This window comes from Cynocephalus volans, chromosome 10 (genome assembly GCF_027409185.1).
Source record: "Cynocephalus volans isolate mCynVol1 chromosome 10, mCynVol1.pri, whole genome shotgun sequence".
Taxonomy (NCBI): Eukaryota; Metazoa; Chordata; class Mammalia; order Dermoptera; family Cynocephalidae; genus Cynocephalus; species Cynocephalus volans.
Window position 1 is genome coordinate 102,532,874 of NC_084469.1, and position 18,308 is coordinate 102,551,181.

Sequence of the window (18,308 nt, forward strand, 5' to 3'; positions counted from 1 at the left end):
GAGTGGGTGAGAAGGTTAGCACTCTTGCTTGGCCCAGTCTTACTATGTGATACTCTGCATTACTCTATAGAGGAAGGCCTCTACCAGATGTGGTCTCTGGACTTTTGACTTCCCAGCCTCTAAAACTAGGGTTTGGAAGCAGATCCTACCCCAGTCAGGCCTTCAGATGAGGCAACAACCACTCCTGCTGACACCATCTAAACTGTGCCTAGATTTCTGACCCACAGAAACTTTGTGCTAATAAATGTTAATCTGCTGAATTGTGGAATAATTTGTTATGCATCAGTAGATACTTCAATACAAATAGTAATGTATTTCAATACGATCGACCACCTGCTAGGCTGCACTGAGAAGGGTACATGGTGTCTGTCATATCCTTCCCCAGTAACATATAACCTCAATCTAAGCATAAGAAAATATCAGGCAAAACCATCCTGGAACATAAAGAGAACAGCAGTGGAAAAGCCTGGGGGGTGGGGGTGGGGGGAGTCTACTTTGTAGTTTAGTTAATAGTATTCTCAGTGTCGATTTCTCAGTTTTGATAATTATTCTGTGGCAAGGTTTCTGAGCTTTGGTACTGTTGACATTTTGGGTTGAATAATTCTTTGTTGGGACTGTGCATTCCAGGATGTTTACCAACATCCTTGGTCTCTAATACTAAATGCTGGAAGCATCTCCTACCCCCCATTTGTGACAAGCAAAAATGTCTTAAGACAATGTCCCCTGGAGAACAAAATCACTCGTGGATGAGAACCTTTGTTCTATTATCATGTAAGAGGCTAGTATAGGGAAGGCTGGATGAAGGGAACATGAAAACTCCTACTGCTTTTGTAACTCTGCCCTAAGTCTAAAATTATCTTTTAAAAAAGGAAGTTATTCTTATACTAATACATGCTTATTTTTAAAAAATCAAAATATTATATTAAAACTTAAGTTTCTCATATCTTTCTTCACCTGCATCACCAGTGGTATTCACAAACACATTTGAATGAATCCAGAAATTTTCTGTGACATAAAACCTGTAGTTTTTATGTCACCGATAATGAATCATACTCTAATACTCATACTGTTCAGCAGCTTTCCTTTCTTTTTTCTTTTTCTTCTTTTTTGGCGGCTGGCCGGTACTGGGATCTGAACTTTTGACAGTGGTTTTACCAACACCACACTCTAAATGAGCTAACCGACCAGTCCTGGCTTGTTTTTTTTATGCTTTATATATTTGCTCTCTTCCCATTAATGATTTATTCATTCTTTTTCATTAGTTTCCTGTTGATTTTTTAGTTTTGTTAAGCTTTCATACACATACTATTTGGGGTTTTTTATCCATACTGTAATTGCTATGCTGTACTATGACTTGCTTTTTTCACCCAGAAAACAGCACCAGCCAACACATATCCTCGCTATGGGCCAGTCACTGTTCTGAGTGCTTTAGAAAGATTAATTAATTTAGTCTTCACATCAGACAGAAGAAGTATGTATTATTGCTATACCCACTTGGCAGTTGGGGAAGCTGAGCGCAGAGGTTAAATGATTTGTTCAAGGTCATGGCAGGTGGCAGAGCCAGGCTTTGGACTCAAGCAGTCTGGCTCCAGAGTGCTCTTAACCTGCTGTATCCTGCCTCTAATCATGTATCCCTATGAGTTCTGTCACTGAGCCTTATTTTTTGTACATAAGGGTCCATGCTATAGCTGAACTCTAATTGAACTCTTCCCATATCTTTGACTCCTATATCTATCTCCAGCCCACAGTTCCCAGCCTGGGTCCCCATCCACCTCCCCAGTGTCCCATGGACTCCACAGACTCTATTTTAAATAGGCTCAAACTGAGCTCATCTTCCTCCCACCCACACCTCCTCCTGTGTTCTCATCTGAGTGGCAATGCCAGCACCCACCAGTCACCCAGGATGGAGGAAAGAGCCACACTGAGATGGAATAAGTGAAGTAAGGAGGTTCCAAAGGATGTGAAAGGTGTGTGGGTCAGTCGCACAGGGAAATGGTTAGACTGGGGACCCAAGGCATAGAGCTGGGGACTGGACACCCCCTCCTACAACCAGGCATACCACCAGTGCCTTGGGGCCCAATGAGTCCTGAGGCATAGAGCCGGAGACTGGACCCCCCCCCCCACACACAACCAGGCACAACGCCAGCACCTTGGAGCCTGACCGGGGTCCTGAGGCATAGAGCTGGGGACCGGACACCCCCACAACCAGACACACCACCAGCGCCAAGGAGCATGCCAAAAACATCACCTCCATGTGGGTGGCCCACCGCAGCCACCACAGTAACCACGGCTGCTGCAAAAGTGGCTAGATGTCATAGCCACCACGCAGATGGTCCACCAGCCACTGGAGTGCACTGACACAAGGACAGTCACCAGCAGAGACCAAAGAAAAGAAGAGGATGTCTCTCCACAAAGCCCATTCCAGAGTGACAGAAGCAGCATCTGCTCTACCATAATATTGGGGAACCTGAACACAACTCTCAGCATTGGACAGATCATCTAGGCAACAAATCAACAGAGTAACCATTACTCTTTCAGAGGGAGAGAAGAAATCTAGGGTAATTAGATGGGGGAGGGGGAGGGAGAGAGGGAGAGATTGGACAAGGGGCATAAAGAATAAGTACAATTTGTAACAATATATGTACTAGTAATACTGATTTGATCAACATATGTCAATATTGAACCCCCAAAATATGTATAATCAATTATGATTCAATAAAAAAAACTTTTTCCCTTATGTAAAATTTTGAATGCAGAAATAAACATAGCATAACATTTTATCTTAAGAATAAATAAGTAAAAGGGGCCTTTTTAGACATCTGGAGGAAACAGGTGGGAAGAGGGAGGATAGAGGAGCCAAATTTAGGTTTCGGGCTCTTAGCTGCTCATCTCCAAGGCAACGGCGTTGCTATGGCAACAGCGAAGGCAGCACCATCTCTCCCAGGTACCTCGCGGGCAGCCGTTACCTCCACATCAGCTAGACGCTTGCGCACGGGGTGGTTTTGCGGACCACCCGGGAACGCCTCGAGAAGGCGGGAATTGCAGCTGCAGCAGCCAATCAATAGGTTGTATCTTGTCCGGACCGGTTCTGCGGCGAAGGGAGCCAAGAAGGGATCGGGACTTTTTTGGCGCTTGCTAAAGGACGTTAAGAAGGGCGGGCTCGCGTCCCTTCCCCACCACTTAGGAGCCGAGGACAGAGAGGGGCGGGGTCGGGGTGAGGCCGACCAGGGGCGGGGCCTGGGAAAAACCATGCGTGGGCCCGCCCGCCCTCGCTTTTACCCAATAGGGAGCCAGAGAGCCAATCCGGACGGTTGGGGCGTCCAATGAGCGCCTCCTCCAGGCCCGATGCAGGACGCGCTGAGCCAATCGGCCGGAGTGGCGGGCGGGTGCGGGCGACAGGCGGCGCGGCGGAGGCGGATCGGGCGCTGCGGCAGGAGGGAAGATGGCGGACGAGGAGAAGCTACCTCCCGGCTGGGAGAAGCGCATGAGCCGCAGCTCAGGTTCCGCGGGGATCGGGGCTGGGGCGGGTCCACGGGAGCAGGGCTCGAGCTCGCCCCTCGGGCGCGGCGGCACCGCCGTCTCCCTTCCGTGGGGTCTTAACTTCTCCGCGTCGTCCCCGGGGTAACGGCCCCGGCCCGCCCCGTGGGGGCTGCAAGCCTCCGAAGCCGGGAAGCCGGAGAAAACTGAGGCAGGGGGCGCGGCGGGTGAGGGGGCCGGGGAGCCCCGCGGCACTGCCCTGCCCGGCTGACCCCTCTCAGCCTAACGCGCCTGACGCCCTGGGGGAGCGTCTCTGCATCCGCTGGGCCCCGGGGGCACCCCTGGGAGGGAGCCACCCTAATATTGTGCAAAGATAGGAGCCCCAGGGTGTTACCCGGCCTCGGTTCCACGACCTGTGTCTACTAACACCCCTACCATCCGTACCTAATGCTGAGTCTGCGATATCCGCTGGTGATATTCTGCCTGAGGACGGCCCCTGTGCTCTGGGCTCGATGTAAGGCTTAGACGCAGTAATAATGCCAGTAATTGGGCACGTTTAAGTCTGCGTCAAGCATCGTGCCGAGCTCTTTAAGTGTTTAAGTTCTCTCTGAATTTCTACAACTCTGGGAGGTAGGTGGTTATTCCCATTTTACAATTGAGGAAACTGAGGCCAGGAAACTTAAGGAACTCGTCCAAGATCATTCATTTCAGTGGCCGAGTTAGAACTCACTCAGTCTGCTTCCAGAGCCCCCTGTCCCTACAAACTCTTGAGGAGTGGGCCCAGTATCCTGGGTAGGTCCCGGTCACTCTACTGTCTCCAGAGCCCATAGTAATAGCAGTCGCAGTAATAATTTTCGTTTATTGAGTGCCGGTAGCCCTCCTTGGAGCATCGACTTTCCATATTAACCCCATGAGGTGTAATGGCCTCATTCTTTCACCCCCATTCTTCAGATGAGAAAACAAGGTCATGGAGTTCAAGGCCATTGCCAGGGTTTTAGAGTCAGTGGCTCAGCTGGATTTGCCTCAGAACCTGTGCTCTCGCCCACAGACTGTGGCTCCCTAGACTGTGGCTGGGACCTCAAGCATAAATCTGATGCTTTGCCCAGTTCTGGGCCCATACCTGCCACTTCTGCTCAGCTTGACCCTGACAGCCTTCTTCATGGCTGACAATCCATGTAACCCAGGCAAACTCTCAGCCCTGGAGTGACACCCTGAATTTACTGGATCCTTACTTCAAGCATCTTGTTCTCACTCTTTACTCCTGCATGTTCCTCAGTGGCTGGGTAACAGAGCTCTGGCCCCCAGTAATGCTGGTTCCTAGTTCTGTAACACAGTGCACTGGGTAGGGGTTAAGAGCAGAGCTTTTGGATGTGATGCACCTGAGTACACTTTTTGCCTCCCCCTGTCATGCCTGGAGCAGAGTAAACAGTCAGGAAACATTACCAGAGATGCAGCAGGTGAGGCCTCCTTTTGTCATCTATGCAATGGAGAAAATAAGTCATCACACTTTTAGTGTGTGCCAGGCTCTGTCCTAAGCATTTCACTGATGTGTGAACTCATTCAGTCCTTATAACAGCCTTACAGGCAGGTACAGTTGTTATCTCCATTTTGCAGGTAAGAAAACTGCGGCCCAGGGAAGGTAGATCATACAATGAGTAAGTGGCAGATTAGAACACAGGCGGTGGGGCTGCCAAGAGCATGCTTTGAGCCACTCCCTGTTCCCTAGTTTCCTCTCTTCCATCACCTGGGGTTATTTTCCTCCTTGAAGTTATTAGTGATTGAAGTTATCTTGTATTATTTGCTTGTCTGCCCCCACCTAGAATGGTAGCTCCCTAAGGGCAGGGACTGTATCCCGTCAGGTTGGCCTGTGTCTCTAGAGCACACGGTGGACATGCAGTGGATTTGCTGAATGAAGGCATCTCACAAGCCAGTCCCTTATCCTGGCTTCTGGTCAGGGGCCCAGGGCAGTGTCCGGTGAGCACAGCCCCTGCTGAATTCACACCTGCCCTCCCCTCTAGGCCGAGTGTACTACTTCAATCACATCACTAATGCCAGCCAGTGGGAGCGGCCCAGCAGCAACAGCAGTGGTGTCGGTGGCAAAAACGGGCAGGGGGAGCCCACCAGGGTCCGCTGCTCACACCTGCTGGTCAAGCACAGCCAGTCAAGGCGGCCCTCATCCTGGCGGCAGGAGAAGATCACTCGGACCAAGGAGGAGGCCCTGGAGCTGATCAATGGTGAGCAGGGCAAGGGGCAACATCTTGGGAGTGGTTCCTCTCCCAGATGGACCAGAGTGGGCCTTGTAGAAGTCACAGCAGACCCTCCACCCCAGCTCGTTCGCTGTCAGGTGTGGTGTTGGCATGATCATAGCTCACTCTGCCTGTTTTTTCTTCGCATCAGGCATTTGAGGGTGAGCCAGCATAAGGATGGAGGATGCAGCCTTGGGGTCTGGCACACCTGGGTTTGTTTATTTATTTTTTTAAAGATGACCAGTGAGGGGATCTTAACCCTTGGCTTGGTGTTGTCAGCACCATGCTCACTGAAGTGAGCCAACCAGCCATACATATATAGGATCCGAACCCGTGGCCTTGGTGTTCTCAGCACCACACTCTCCCAAGTGAGCCACGGACCGGCCCTCACACCTGGGTTAGATGGTAGCTGTGCCCTTGTGAGCTCTGTGACTTTGGGGACTCACATCACTTCCCCAAGACTCAGTTTTCTCTGTAAGATGGGCATCACAATATAACTTGTTTCTGAGGGCCATTGTGAAAATTCAGTGAGATGAGGCAGCATGTGGCTCACAGTGGGCCCTCAGTCGATGGGAGCTGTTGTTAATGATAATATCAAGTGTTGCTTTGTGTTGCTTCTCCCCCCACGGATTTGTCACCCCACTTCCCCTGGGTGATGGACCCACAAAGGATTATCTCTTCTGAGCAGTCCCAAAGTGGTTAACTTCCCTGGGACCGTCCAGTGAGAGGCAACCCTTCCTCGGGAAATTAACCCCGAATTGGGGTTCTCTTTCTGCATTTATTTTCCAGACCAGGAAGTTACAGGAAGAGAGCATAGGTGGGATTATAGTTTAACAATATAGGCTGGTAACTTTCAGTGAAACAAGCCAGATGACATTCCAGTAGACAATTAAGTGATCTTACAGCAATTTCTCAGTATCTTTACATAACAATCAGTAACTAGTCTGTCCTTGAGCCAGCAACCTTGCTGTGCTACAATTCTTATCTTGCAACAGAGACTTTATAGCCTGAGGAAAATTTCCAGTCCTCCACAAGGTCAATATTTGAAATTGCAAGGCTTCGGAAAACCAGGCCCTGTGAGGTACATTTGCTTTATAGTATATTCCACAAACAAGGGCCTGGGTCACATGTGGTGGATCCAGAGGGAGGTCAGAAAGGTAGGGAGTGCAGAACTAGCTAACAGAGTTGGTAGTTTAACTCTGACTTGATGGAGGAGGCCACTCCCTACTCTGTTCTGTCCCCCCCCCCCCCCCAGTCTAGAGCAGGGGTGACAGACTTTCTTTAAAGGCCAGATGGTAAATATTTTAGGTTTTGTGGGTCGTACAGTCTCTGTCAACTATGCTTTGTAACTCGATAGCAGCCATATGCAAACATATGGTTGTGGGTGTGTGCCAATAAAACTTTGTTTACAAAACCAGGTAGGATTTGGCCCGTGGGCCATAGTTTGCAGACCCCTGGTCTAGAGCTGCTCAGTATGGCTGCCACTACCCACATGTGGCTATTTCCATTTAAATTAATTAAAAGTAAGTGCTATTAAAAATTGGTTCCTCAGTTGCACTAGTCACAATTCAGGTGTCCAGTGGCTACCATCTTGCACGGTGGGGACATAAAACATTTCCATTCTTGCAGGAAGTTCTGTCAGACAGTGCTGGTCTGGATCTCAGGTGTGGTTTCTTCATCCACTCAACCTCTCCTGCCAGAGTCCCCACAACCCTCCTGGGCTGCTCCTACCCCCCACACCAGTCTCACCCATGCCCAGATAGCCTGGGTCCCATACAGCTCTGCCAAGTCTTGGCTGTGTGACCTTGAGCAAGTGACTTAACATCTCTGAGCCTCCATCCTTTTCACTTGTAAAATTGTAGTGTAATAATAGGACCCAAACAGCACCTGGCATCTAGTGAATGTTCTGTAATTGCTAGCGGTCTTTGGGATTGCTGTTCTTGTTATTATTAGGCCCTGAGTGCATTCTTAGCCAGTATTGGCTGTCATTTTACTGTTACTTCACTTGGTCCAGTACTTGGCCTGGAGGATGTTACTCCCACACACACACACACCCATACACTCACACCCCGCATAGTGTCTGGCACAATAAATGGCACCGGTTAGTTTGCTATGTTGTAAGCATCGTAGAGAGGAGCCGAGTTTTTGCACAGAATCTTGAAGGCAGATTAAAGAGCTAGCCTCCTGAGCTCTGTGAGGGCAGAGACTGGATCTCTTTCTCCCTGCCCCCCAACACAAAGCCTGGCCCAGAGTGAGCTCTCACACCTTGGTCCTTGTTTCATGAGCTATTAGAAAGCAAGAAGGATTCCTGGCAGAGGACAGAGCAGAAATAAATGCCTGGGACTGGGATGTAGCCAGGGATCTGAGAAAGGCTGTGCAGGGGGCAGTGGGGGTGTGAAGCCCTCCAAGGGCAAGTCCTGGTCAGCTTGAGGAGGGCCCTGAGGGAGGCAAGGAGTTTGGTTCCACCCTGGAGGCAGCAGGAAACGTGGCCGTGTGTGGTGGGGAGAGGGGCCCAGTGGTGCTGTGCATTCAGGAAAGATCCAAATGGCTGGAATGTGAAGGCCCAGAGCTCAGGCTGGCTGGGTCCAGTGGTCAAGCGGTGAGGGGCGTCTTGCTGCACCAAGGGAAGATGAGGAAGTGGGTGGGGGAAAGCCTGAGGCTTCCAGACCCTGTAAGAGTGAGCAAGAAATAATGGGCATTTGGAAATGGAGCAGCAGGAGGTGACATCACTGGTAAAGGGAAGAAGCGCAGTCCAGGGAAGCAGCTGGGAGAGGGCCTGGGGGTGAGCAGAGCAGCTGGCTCAAGACAGAGATGCTCATGGTGATCCTGGTGAGAGACGGCAGGTGGGGACAATGAGGAGGGCACAGATCTGGGCGTGGCAGGTGAGGGTGCCACCCGTCTCTAGGATGGACAAGTCTGTGGCTGGTGGGGGCCTAGGGAGTGCTGAGGTCAGCTTGGGCCTTGGGGAGGGATGTCTGGGGGGTGGGCCTAGTAAGCAGCTGGGCCCTACAGCCTAAGTTTAAGTAGATGCTTACTTGGGAGGGCCCAGTGGGAGCTGTGGGAGTAATTGCAGCTAGAAGCAATGTGACTTGAACTTGGGGGTGAGGATAGAAGTGAAGGGGAGCAGATTCTAGAGAGATTTAGGAGGCCAAATCAGGAGGACTTGGTGATGGATTACATGAGTAGGGTAGGGTGTTCCAGAGAAGGCAAAGTGAGGTCACAACCAGCATGGCCCACTCTGGGGTTGCACAGGGTTAGATTTTGGTGTCAGCTGTGTTGTCTTGACCAAGTGTCTTTATTCTTAGAACCTTGGTTACTATATCTGTAGAATGGGGATAAGGTGGCTGTGGAGATCCAGGAGCAGTGTCTTCTGTGTCAGGCACTTGCTATCTACATGATGGAGCCATGACCTTGGTCATTCAGGCAGGTGCGGTGGGGGAGCTGGGTTCAGGACAGTCCCTCTGCTCCCAGACTGCCCTGGCTGCTACCCCACAGCCCATGGAAAGAGTTCTGGGCAGGGAGACAGGAGGTCTGGTGGGCTCAGCATGCAGACCCTGCAATGACCTTGGATCATCACCTTTCTCTCCTCGGTGTCCTTCTGCCTGAGACAGGACTGGGATATGCCCCCTTGTGGGTCATTAGGAGGACACAGTGAGATGCCCCATCTGTGTTGTACTCAGTAACCAGATTCTCATGGGCAACGTCAGCAAGCATTGGACACCTGGGCCTCGCGTTCTCTTCCATGAAAGTGGATGTTCTCCCCCATCTTGGGCTTGTTCCAGGTGATCAGGAGATCGTGATTTGGGCAGCACACTCCCCAGCTGGCAGCCTGGGCCTGAGTCTCATCAGTGCCCATTTAGGTCTGGTGATCTCCCTTTGCCCTGAGGGGACAGACTGCCCACAGTGAGAGCCACCACTTCCCCATTTTCTGCTGAGGCTTCATTGTTTTTTCCAGCATCGGTTCCTCTGCAGCTGCTGGGCTGCAGCCAGATGCTGTCAGAGATCTGAGGGTTGGCTGGATGTCATTACTGGTGTCCTTGCCTAAGGAAGCCAGGCCATGGAGAAACCTTCCCTGCCTGCTCCCTGACCCCCCCCGGGGGTCCACGTGCCCAGGGCCTGAGGGTCCCAAGAAGACCCAGGATATGAGCAGCAGTACCCCGCAGACACCCATGCCCAAAGTCCGAGGGGTAGTGAACTCCTTTGGCCTGGTGTTGTCATGGATGGTGGGACCATTCCAGCCTGCTGGCCTCAGGTGGGTCTCTGGGCCCCTCTTGCTGGATATTGGGACTTCTTAGATGGCAAACCTAATCCTTTTACCTCTTTCCCTGGCCAGGCCCTTCCTCTGTGGTGCCTGGGCAGCTTAACAATGGATGCAGCGTACTGATTGCTGAGGCAGAGCAGGGAGTTCGTCTTCTAAACCTTTTTGTTTACTCTCTAACCCTTAAGTAATCAGGGCTTCCGTAACAAAATACCATAGACTGAGTGGCTTAAACAACAGAAACTGATTTTCTCACAGGTCCGGAGGCTGAGAGTCCAAGATTAAGGTTCTGGCTGATTCAGTTCCTGCTGAGGGCTCTCTTTCTGGCTTGTAGACAGCCGCCTCCTTGCTGTGTGCTCACGCAGCCTTTCCTCGGAGCATGCAAGTGGAGAGCTCTTGCTCTCTGGTGTCTCTTCTTACAAGGACACTGATCCTTTTGGATCAGGGCCCTAGCCTTATGACCTCATTTTTCTTTAATTACTTCCCGAAAGGCCCATCTCCAAATACAGTCACACTGGGGGTTTCAGCTTCACCATATGAATTTGTGGGGGACGCCAACATTCAGTTCATACCAGATGGATGGACAGCTCATATCTGTCAAGAGCTTGTTATGTGCCAACTATTTCTAAGTGGTTCCTTGTTCACAGCCCTCCAAGGAGGGAGCTATTGTTACCCCATTTTACAGGCCAGTCAAGGGAAGCTCCAAGAGGCAGTCACCTACGAGCCTCGCAGAGCTTAGGAGCGGCCGAGCTGGGAGCTGAACCCAGCAGTTGGAGTCCAGTCAGCCCCCACAAGTCTGCCGACCTTCTGTGAGCAGGCCTGCCTGGATCTGCCAGCAGAGACAGAGGCTATTCTGTTTTGCATATAATTTCAGGGGCTCCTGAATGCCCAGAAGCGATCCAATAGGTCGACCAGCTCCTGGAATGGTATTGGTGTGGTCAGGCAAGGCTGGGGCGTGGTCCTGGAGGAGGGCCGGGACGTCTGGCCTCAGTGTTGAGACCCAAGGTTCAGGCAGAAAAGGCATTAGATTCCGGCATTTCTGCCCAAAGACCAGTGGTAGGTTTCTGTCTCCCTCCTCCATGGCCTATTTCTGTCTCATTCATTCCTGAGTTCCATAAACATCAGTGATCACCTCTTCTTTGCAGAGCCCTGTGAGCTGGAGGTGCAGCAGTGAGCAAGGCTGACCCAGCCCCTGTCTTCTCACTGTGAGGCAGGTGACAGAGGCACAGACAGGACAGTGGGAACTGCAGCACCCATGGAGAGGCCCCCAGTGCATGAGGGAAGGCTCCCTGGGGTGACTAGAGGACAGCAGGCAAGTTTCAGGCAGAAAGAGGCACTTAGGCAAAGGCCTGGAGGGAAAGGAAGTGGGGAGGGAGGGCAGTGCGGGACTGGTAGGGACGTCTTCGTGGTGTGGGTGGGTACAGACTGAGCTGAGGGGATGCACAGGACCTGACCCCTGAAGGTCAGCCTCTAGGAAGGGGAACTCAGGAAGAAAGCATTTTTCTGGGGGGAAAAAATCATTTCAGGCTCTCATCAAAGCAGAATGTTTTTCTGAGAGATCTGGCTGGTCAGAGGCAGATCTGGGTGATGTGAATGGTGGGGGGGGCCCAGCATGGCTTTTGTTCGATTTTAGGCTGACGTGGCTTGCACACTGCGTGTGTGTGAACCTTGGGAAGGCTGTTTGATCTCGGGGATCCCTGTGGCTATGGCCACGGCTGCTGGTGGATGCAGCGTGATACTTGCACAGGGCTCAGGGCTGGGCTTGGCCCGCAGGTGAAGGTACCGGGGGCACTGTGCAGTCAGGATTCCCTGGCTAGCTTACCGTGGTCCAGGCAAAAGAGAGAGGCAAGGGAATCCAATGTTGGGCAGGTGATACTCAGGAGGCCGAGGAGATACTCAGAAGATCAGGGAGAGGAGGAGCAGGAGGAGCAGGATGACCAGTCCAGGTTGGAGTCACCAATGGATGCGTCTAACAAGGAGACCCCTAGCAGCCCCCAGGGGGTTCCAACCAGACAGGCATTATGAGCAGAAGCAATGTGCCGTCCAAGTGGAGGGTGGGCCTTGTATGGCACCATTTGTGTGTACAGGCACCAGGCAGTGCCTCGCAGTGACAGCCAGATTTAACTAGACATATAGGCCAGGGCAACATGGATGGGCAGAGCATAGAGGAGCAGGGGCAGCTTCCTCCCTGGGACGCTCAGTCCACACAGAAGGGAGAGCGGTGACAGCAAGTGATGTCTGTCAAGGTCTCACGGTCATGCCATTTTGACTGTGGCTCCGGGCAGGTGGATTATGGTGGCTGGTAGCCAGTAAGTCAGGCAGGATTCTGAAGCCAACAGCCCCCAGGAAGTTTGGATCGGCCCCATGTCAGGCAGACACCGCTGGGTACCAGGGCCTTGTAACTTTGGTGATATCACCCAGCAGTGTCCCTGTGGCACTCATACAGACACCGGGTGGGTGTGTCAACAATGTTTACACAGGGTACGTCAACCAGTGGGTGTGTCATGCTCAGATGGGAGCAGAGGGTGGAAGCGTCAGGGTGACAGAAACCCAGCAGCAGTTGTGTCTAGCCTACCTTCATATTGGAGAGAACTGCCACCGTGGGATGGTGCCTCCTTGAGAGTGGCGGCGAGGCAAGTTGGGAAGGCAGTGCAGACCCAGCTCGCCCAGGGGGCTGCTCCAGGGCTCTGGGACCATTGCTCTCGGAGCCTACTTCCGGTTGCGCCTGTGGGCCCAGGGAGGAGATTGGCAGGGACATGTGTTTGTGTGCCAGGACAGCTGGGGAGAGCAAGACAGGAATGGCAGGTTCTGGCCCACCAGCAACTGCCCACCTCAGGGGCTGCCTGGATTCAGGAAGGCACTGGAAGCTGCTCCATACCTGGTACAAGCATGAGTGTGCATGCATGTGCACATACACACTGGTTCACATGCCACTCACACACCAGACACACCACATGCATACACCAGACACGCCACATGCATACACCAGACACGCCACATGCATACACCACATATGTGCATATGCATGCACCACACACCCACATGTGCACACACCACATGCACACACACCAAACACACCACATGCACACGCCGCACAGGTGCATATACGTACACCACATACCCACAAACCTGCACACACACAACTCACAGCAGACACACCACATGCACGCACCAAACACACCACATGCGTACGCCACACACACGTACATATGCGTACACCACACACCGACATGCACACACACCACTTGCACACACACCAAACATACCACATGCATATACACACCACACACACGTACACACACATGCACCACACACACACACACCACTCACACACCAAACACACCACGTGCATATGCATACACCACACACCCACATGCACATACACCACTTACAAGCACACACACCAAACAAACCACATGCATACACACACCACACATGTGTGCACACATGTACCACACCCCACACACCACACACACACCAAACACACCACATGCATACACATACCACACATACGTGCACACACATGCACACACAAACACTGATACACACCAAACACACTACATGCATACACCAATACACTTGCATCAAACACGCCACATGCACATACCACACAACGCATGCATACACACCACACGTGTGTGCACACCCACCCACACACATGCATGCACACTACATGCACACTCACACCACACACACATCACATGCACACACCACACATTCACACCAAACACACCCTGTGCATACACATATGCATGTGCCAGTGGGCCTCATACGCACACGCACCATACACATACCACACACGCATGTGCACACACACACCAAACACCACACACGTGCATACCCATCCACACACATGCACACACTGATCCACTCACACCAAACACACCACATGCATACACGCACCACATATACACACACATTCACAACCCAGCGCATCTGCATACATTCACACCAGACACACCACATGCATGTGCACACCCTCCACACACCAGACCCACATGCATACAGACGCATACAGACATATACTCACACCGAACACATCTCATGTACACACACCACACGCAGTCCTCCCACAGTGTGCTCCTGCTCAGTGCTGCCGTCCCGTGCCCTCTGTAGGAGCCCCTTTTCCTCAGAGTCATCCTTCCCCTTCCTGGCTTCAGCCCTGGCCTCCCTCCCTGCAGGAGAGTTGTGATCCTCTGGGCGAGTCATGACCTGCTGGAGCCGGTTTGGGCCTCACAGAGGGCTAGTACGTCCAGCTCTGTCCAGGAGAATAGCAGAGCCATGTCACCTGCCTCTGGGGCCATGGTACATGGGACTGAAGACTCTCCTCTGCAGAGCCCTGCCCTGGCCACCTCAGGGTCTCTTCTGAGTGCCCCAGTGTGTGCCTAGCTGGGCCTCCCACTTTATACAGGTGGGACAGCTGAGGCCCATTGGCTGTTGTCAGCTGCTGTGGCAGAGCTGGGCTTGTGCCCTGGTCCTCCGCCTTTCTCCTTAACCCTCTGGACAACTGTCCCTCCCACCCTCAGGCCTCAGGGGGGTCCAGCATGTCCTGCTCTCTTCCGCCCTATTGGGGCTTAGGCGTAGGTTTTCTATCAATTGTGTGTGTGTTGGCGGGGTGGGAGATCACTGTGTGTGTGTGTCTGTCAAATGTGTGTGTGTTGGCAGGGTGGGAGATCACTGTGTGTGTGTGTGTGTGTGTGTGTGTGTGTGTGTGTGTGTGTGTGTGTGTGTTGGCGGGGTGGGAGATCACTGTGTGTGTGTGTGTGTGTGTGTGTGTGTGTGTGTGTGTGTGTGTGTGTTGGCGGGGTGGGAGATCACTGTGTGTGTGTGTGTGTGTGTGTGTGTTGGCGGGGTGGGAGATCACTGTGTGTGTGTGCGTGTGCTGGGGCAGAGAGTGACCAACTGTGTGAGGCCCAACATGGCTGTCTATGCCCAACATGGCTGTCTAGTCTGTAAGGATGGCAGGGGCACACTCAATGGGTCCATGTGTGTAGAGGGCATCTCTTCGTGGCCTCGAGTGAGGACAGGTGCGACTGCATGTGCAGGGAGAAGGGGTTTGTGGGGAGTGTGTTTGCGTGTTCGTGTGTTTCTGGGAGTCAGAGTGAAGGTCCGCTCTCCCCTCCACTCTGAACCCCGCCACCCTGATGTGCTCTCCCCCTCCTCTGTGTCCCCAGGTTACATCCAGAAGATCAAGTCGGGAGAGGAGGACTTTGAGTCTCTGGCTTCACAGTTCAGCGACTGCAGCTCAGCCAAGGCCAGGGGAGACCTGGGTGCCTTCAGCAGAGGTGCACAGGGAACCGGGTGTGGGCTGGGAGGAGCTGGGGCTGCACAGGCCTCCAGGCTCCACTAGGTGGCAGCACTGTCCCTCCCTAGGGCTGCAGAGGCTGCCCTGCTGGGGACGGGAGAGCAGGGCAGGGGTGGCACAAGGGAGGTGTAGAGCCTTTCTCCTGGTGTCGTTCCCCCTCGGGGGTCGGTCTGTGGGCTCCTCAAGGTGGGCACATCTGTCATTTGCCTCTCCTCTGGTTGTGGATATAAGGCTGGGGTTCCTGGAGTGCTCCAGGGCATGTCCTCCAGAATCCCCTGCCCGATTCTCACAGGTGAAATCAGAGGTGAAGCGAGGCATGTCAGATCGGCAGCCCCGAGATTAGGCCTGTCTGACCAGGGCAGTGGGAACTGGGGAGCAGAAGGGACCAGGCCTTTTTCTTTTCCCCCGTCAATCCATGGGGTCTACAGAACAGCAGGGAGGGGCTCAGGGTGGGGTAGGGATGCGATGTGCAGGAGCCAGCACCTGTGGGGGTGGGGAGCCAGCAAGGGACTGTTGGCTGCCTGCCCACCAGAGGAGGCTGCTGGGACAGATAATAGAGCAGGGGCTGGGAAGTGGGCCTGGGGAGAAGGGTTCATCACCAAAATATGCCTCTAAACACACGGTGGTGGCTCTCAAGCTGCCATCCTTCAAGCTGTTCTCCGGCCTCCCAGGACCTCCTTAATGGCCCTGCCACCCCCCAGCTGAGCCACAGCTCCGCACCACACCGTGACAGGGTCATAAACTTGGTGACGGATGAGTGTGAGGCTTGGCGCAGGTGGGAGCCCCATCTGCCGCCCCCACTGCCCTGCGTCCTCCTGCCGGCCTTGACACCTCCCTTTCTCCCTATTCACGGTTCCCAGGTCAGATGCAGAAGCCATTTGAAGACGCCTCGTTCGCGCTGCGGACGGGGGAGATGAGCGGGCCCGTGTTCACGGATTCCGGCATCCACATTATCCTGCGCACGGAGTGAGGGGCGTGGGAGCCCAGGCCTGCAGGCAGGCGGCAGGACCCTGGCTCCCCCACTGCCAGCCGGCTGATGGGTGCCCCTCCTGCTGCTGTCACAGTATTTATTGTTCCCCAAATGTCTGGGAGGAAGGCTCTTCCAGGTTGGGGAATCTGGGGTCCCTGCTCCCTGTCCACCTCCAGTTGGGGCTGTCCCTGCCAGACCCCCGCTTAGGGAATTGACTTCAGAAGGGAGTGGGGGTGGGGAGGCTTCCGGACCAGGGGGGACAGGGGTGACCTGTCCCAAAGAGAAGGCCTAGTCAGCTGAGCCACCCGTGTCCCCCCAGGTCCCTGAGGCGGGTAGGGGGGCCTTGAGTTGTTTTTTTTTAGTTATGCCACGTTCCTCTATTCAGTTACAAAAAGCAAACGCTCGGGTTCCTGGCTGCGGGTCCCCTCTGAGCGGCAGTGCAGCGCCCGTGCACCCTCCATTAAACCCGGAACTGCTGCTCTGCTGTCCTGAGTCTCCTTTCCTCCCTGCTGGGACTGTCGCCTGCTGTCCTGAGTGTCTGGGTGTGCAAGCTGTGCTTCCTCCCCCAGGAAGCCTCCCCTCTTCCTGGGCCTGGGGAGCCCTAGCAGCCTGTCTCCCAGGGAAGAGGGGCACTGTCCAGCCCCAGCGGCTGTCAACCCTGGTGTGCCAGGCCAGCTCTGGGTCCTCTTCAAGGATGCAGGGGCCTCACCGCACCCCACAGTTTTCCATTCAGCAGGTTGAGGGTGGGGCTGGGGAATCCTGGTAGGGCCAGGCTGAAGCTTCTCAGCCCTGAGTGTCCTCTGCACATCCCCACACCCCATGCACACGGGCCACTCTCCAATTAGAATGAATTATGCCTGGCATTCCGATGCCTGCTTCCCTTCCACTGCGAGCAATTCTGGCATGTTGGTCTTGGGTCCAGCCACCAGACCCAGCACCCTCTGCAGATGCTGTTACCATGGCAGCAGGCCTCCCCCCCCCACCATACTAGAGGGGAGGGGCCTGCTGCCAGGCGCATCTGAGACCAGGGATCATGGAGGTGGGGTGCACTGGGGAGAGGAATGCAGATTCCAGTGGCTGTCCTGGTGCAGAGGGAATTCCTGTGGCGGGTGTCAGGGAGGTCCTCCCTTTACCTTGGGGTGAGAACCCCTGCCAGCATGGGGGGCTGTGCGTGTGGCCTGCCTGTCCACCAAGCCAGGGCTTGGGCTGGGGGTTCAGTTCAGTGAGGGGGTTTGTGAGTCTGTTAGGTGGAGACATGGTCACACCCGCCCACTCACCTTCCCCCCCACTTGATGGGGACCAGCCAGGATTGTGGGGGTGGCAGGTTAGCAGGGCGTGGGGGCCCAAGCAAAATGAAGCCTGACTCCGAGAGAGCCTCTCCCCACCAGGGCTGAATCTCATGAACAGTCACCTGAGCCTACTCCCATCTGGCCGGTTTCTGAAGCAATTGCTCTCCGCCTGCCTCCTGCCTGCCAGAGCGTTTGTCATTAGGAAGGTTTAATGAGTTTCCTCTCAGCACTGGCGGGCTGGTGGCTGGCTAGCTACACCTCCAGGCACAATGTTGCACCAACACTTGGGTGGGATTGGGAAGCAATCACACCCCTCTGGTACAACGGAGTCCCCGGGAAGGACCAGACATGAGTAGCTGGGAAGGCAGGAGGGTTTGCTGAGTTCTGCTCCAAGGTGGGGAAGGGGCCTTGTGTCCCAACTCAACACCAAGGGCCGGGGGAAGGATCTCCCCAGGGGCTCCTGCTCCTCTGCGATGCTGCCAGGGAGGGGTGTGCATTATCCTGTCTGTGCAGGGCCAGCAAAGAAACGGGCTTTGTGGCACAATCACTTTGGGCATTTACCCGTGTGTGCGTGCACGTGTGTGAGTGATAATGATAACTCTGGTTATTTCTATGTATCCTGTGTGACATGAGGATTCCCCCCGTGTGGGTGTGAACACCTGCCCCTCTGGGCCTCCTTCCCTCAACTCTGTGCAGTGGCCAAAACCCAGATAAGAACAACACTGTTAGATAAACATGCCCCTGGAGCCCACTCAGTGTCAAG

General features: G+C 53.8%; 1 protein-coding gene across 1 annotated transcript; it reads left to right on the top strand.

The window, feature by feature from the left end:
• Positions 1–3,404: 3,404 nt before the first annotated feature.
• On the top strand, positions 3,405–16,733 carry PIN1 (peptidylprolyl cis/trans isomerase, NIMA-interacting 1). Its single transcript, XM_063112269.1, has 4 exons — positions 3,405–3,500; positions 5,496–5,711; positions 15,156–15,266; positions 16,147–16,733. Exons 1-4 carry the CDS (start codon positions 3,443–3,445, stop codon positions 16,254–16,256), a joined length of 495 nt encoding a protein of 164 aa, XP_062968339.1. The 5' UTR covers positions 3,405–3,442; the 3' UTR covers positions 16,257–16,733.
• The last annotated feature ends 1,575 nt before the right edge of the window (positions 16,734–18,308 follow it).